The sequence below is a fragment of the Alligator sinensis genome, unplaced genomic scaffold, assembly GCF_000455745.1.
Source record: "Alligator sinensis unplaced genomic scaffold, ASM45574v1 scaffold71_1, whole genome shotgun sequence".
NCBI classification, from domain to species: Eukaryota; Metazoa; Chordata; order Crocodylia; family Alligatoridae; genus Alligator; species Alligator sinensis.
The window spans coordinates 5,853,807-5,857,337 of record NW_005841834.1 but is presented as its reverse complement, the minus strand read 5'-3'; the positions used below and the strand labels follow the sequence as shown (position 1 = coordinate 5,857,337).

The 3,531-nt window shown below is 43.4% G+C and overlaps 1 protein-coding gene across 1 annotated transcript; it reads right to left on the bottom strand.

The window, feature by feature from the left end:
- Positions 1 to 1,428: 1,428 nt before the first annotated feature.
- On the bottom strand, positions 1,429 to 3,525 carry MSC (musculin). Its single transcript, XM_006015313.3, has 2 exons — positions 3,322 to 3,525; positions 1,429 to 2,399 (listed from the first exon to the last, which is right to left on the bottom strand). The coding sequence occupies exons 1-2, from the start codon at positions 3,496 to 3,498 to the stop codon at positions 2,313 to 2,315; spliced, it is 264 nt and encodes an 87-aa protein (XP_006015375.2). The 5' UTR covers positions 3,499 to 3,525; the 3' UTR covers positions 1,429 to 2,312.
- Between the last annotated feature and the right edge of the window lie 6 nt (positions 3,526 to 3,531).

Genomic DNA, 3,531 nt, shown 5'->3' with positions numbered 1-3,531 from the left:
TTTAAAGTTTTCCACACTTGCCTTGTTTTTCCAATCGCCAAGTCATTAACCAATTATAGCTGGGATCGGGGCCAAAAACAGCTGAGGGTCACAAATAAGATTATCTCAAGTGACACCTCCATTAAATTGCTGAATAATCTTTTCACAGGGTCTCCGACAGTAAACATAAGGCCAATTGTTCTTATATATTACACCCTCCTTAAAATCTTTCCCTTGGGCTTGGATCACTTTGCTCTTCTCTAAATTACTTCTGGAGAGGGTGGACTGCAGCTTGACCTCAGTTACATGGGTGCAAATCAGGACTGTTGTCTTCAGTGAACTTCCTCTGGACTCAATCTAACTCCCAATAGTCATTGGGAAAACTCCTATTGATTTCAGGAGACAGTGGATTTAATCCTAACTTCTGTTATTAGGGACTAGAAACTGTTTTTCACTGAATATTGAAGAAAGCAACCCTACTCAATCGTTCCCTCCCTTTTTCTTCCATAGGCAAAACCTCTACTGGGCAGGACAGGAAGCTACCTAAAGTCAGCCTGTGGCAGCTGAGGGTGTGTGCAAATGTTTCCTACGTCAGGTCTACAATCACACTGCTTACTTTATGCTGTGGAATCATAAATCGGGAGCAGCACGTATAAATGTCCACTGGTGCAGGGAGCTGCACCAGGGACCCTAGTTAGGTCAATCTAAATCCAATGTTTGCATGCATCCTAAAAAGAAACTTGCCCTGCTCTAAAGATCCAAGGTTAACTGACAAGAAGCAAAAATTAAACCAGTTCTAGTTAAACACAGGCCATTTTACCTGATTATTTATAACAAGGTGATGTCTTTTCTTTTCTAAAGTGACTCAGTCCTTCTGGTCATTGGGACTATTGAGAACTAAACTCTTAAGAAACAAAACAAAATATGTTTCCAGAAAGAAATCTTATCTCTGAATTTGTCATCTGAAGTATTTAGACACAAGAAAAAAAATCTGCTTCCAACAACAACACCTCAAATGGCTTTCACTGTACAAATAAAAGCAGGGCAGACTGAAGACTCAAATGACAAGGAAGAGTTGCAAAGGGATTACTACATTCTCTTTCACCCTATGAAAGAGAACATTACCACCATCCATTTGTTAATTGACATTTATTTGTTTTCCCAATTCCCAGAATAGACAATAATAATAATAATAACAACAAGAACAATGTATTTTGTAAATCTTTCAAATTTGCTTTTACTCAGCTGAATTATGAGTTACTGTAACATATATGATTTTTTTTTGCTGTCATTGTTACCTCCCTGTGTTTGCAGAGAAATACCACACACAAGATGAAGAAAAGAAGGAAACAATGTGTTTACAAGGCTAGATTTCAAGAATTACTAAAGTGTACCTACACGGATGTAGCTAGATACTGTCATAGCACCAATAAATCACAGAATAATTATAAGAAAGATTTTAATGTCATTTATAAAAAAATAAAATTATTTACAATTTGCAACTCATTTGATGGCATTTTCTCATTACAAACACTTCAATTGCTGAAGAAATGTCACTAGAAGTCAGGTTAACATACTCCATAGGTGAGCATAATGTGATAGGAAAAATGTAAATTGTATCGTTTGATACAAAACTGTTCCTTTAAATGCATGGACCCTAACTGTAGACTAATCTGAATTCTCCTTCCAAGTTAAGGCATGGAAACTCTGCTTAAGTAGTCCCCCACTTTTGTGAAAGGCACCGTAATACATAAACAAGGGTGATAATCTAATTCCAATGGCCATAACCTAATTAGCAAGACCCAGTTTATGCTACTTAGAGGTCTTTAAGGAAAGTTTAGTTACAAAGACAAAAGTAGTAGGACTACATGTATTGCATAGCTGCAGTAAATAGAATCCACAAATACAAAAGCCATCAAAATATATTATAAATCTATCCAAGTTTGAAACCTACTCTAGAATACTGCTTTTCTTTGGAATACAAATAACACTGTTAGATCGTAGAGTTGTATTTTGGTCCATGCTGTTAATTCTATAAACATTATACTCCTTTTTCATTAGTTTAAAAGCCTCAAAACAACAGGTCCTCAGGCAGTGGTAATGCAGCAAAAGTAAGGCCTTTCCAAATTCCAGACTTCAGCTGCTACAGCCAGTTCAGAGAAATCCCCATCTCACCTCCTCCCTTTTTGCTTTCCCTTTATGTGGCAGGGTGGGTACACAGATTTAAGATCATTTGTTGGAGATGATGGCTTGTCACCATCTACTTGTTTTGTGCCTGTAAAAATCACAGTTCTTAAAAATATCCGGGAGGGAGGGGAAATAGTTTACTTCAACTAAGCTGTAGTGCCACATAATCTGCTGGCAGCAGAAACTTCTTTGGGGTCTGATTCTGGTCTTCCTGAAACCACAAACGGCCAAGTCTGTAAGCAAAAAAAAAAAAAAAAAAGTGTCATATTAGGCAGATGGTTGCACCCTAAAGTTCAGTTTTGTCACTGCTAAGGGTCTGACTCTGATGCTAATTTGCTAGGTTTTATATCTGTATTAGGATAAAGTTTGCTTTCCCCTGGGGAAGTACTGCCAACTGGCTTCACTAAAGAGTGCTACAGTGATACTCAAATGCACCTGAACTGATAGCTGCCACTTGTTCCCTCTTCCAACCTGAAGGATTGTAGATGGCTTTGTGACTGCCTTCCTGATGTCATAAACAAGACTCCCGATTTATTCCAGACCAAATTGCACAGAATAAGCAGGCATCAAGAAAAAGGGGAGGAGGGGGATGCAGTGCCTTGGTTTAGATCTGTGCAGTGCACCAGGCCTTCATTGAATAAGGTTTATGTGTGGTCTCAGTCATCCTGAATTATTTGATTGTGTAAGAGCCAAGGGGCATGTTCCCCAGAGTCTGCCCCGATGCCCACAGCTGCCTCTTAGTCCCACCCAGCTCAGAGAGTGGGACCTGGGCCCCCCAAGGCAGCCGGGAAGTGGAGAAGTGCTGACACAGCCCTGCAGCTGGGCAGCCTCTGCCCCATTGCGGCTAATGGCTTGGGAGGCAGGGAGGGAGGGACCTGGGGGGATCTGACCTGGTACATGGCCCCCTCTCTCGCCTGCTCCTTCCCTCCAGGGTGCGAATTAGGGGGGAGCTCAGAGGAGCTGACCCCCCATAAGAGACCAAAGCCCCCCATAAGGTTTGACCATCATAACCTGAGGGACTGCTCCTTCACTTAGGTGGCCTTGTTAATCAAGGAATCAGTTTCCTGTCTTTTCGCAGGCCCACCCCCCGCCCAAGAGTCAAAGTGCAGCTGGAGCCCGGCTGCCCTCCCTCCCTCCGGGCGGCGCGGGGCTCACCAGGCTGACGGGGTGCACGTAGCCGGGGTCGTAGCGCTCGTCCTGCAGCAGCTGGCGGAGGTGCGCGATGTAGCTGGAGGCGAGGCGCAGCGTGTCCAGCTTGGAGAGCTTGGTGTCGGGCGGCACCCAGGGCAGGCTGGTCTTGAGGCGGGAGAACGCCTTGCTCAGCACCCGCATGCGGGCCCGCTCGCGCGCGTTGGCCGCGTTGCG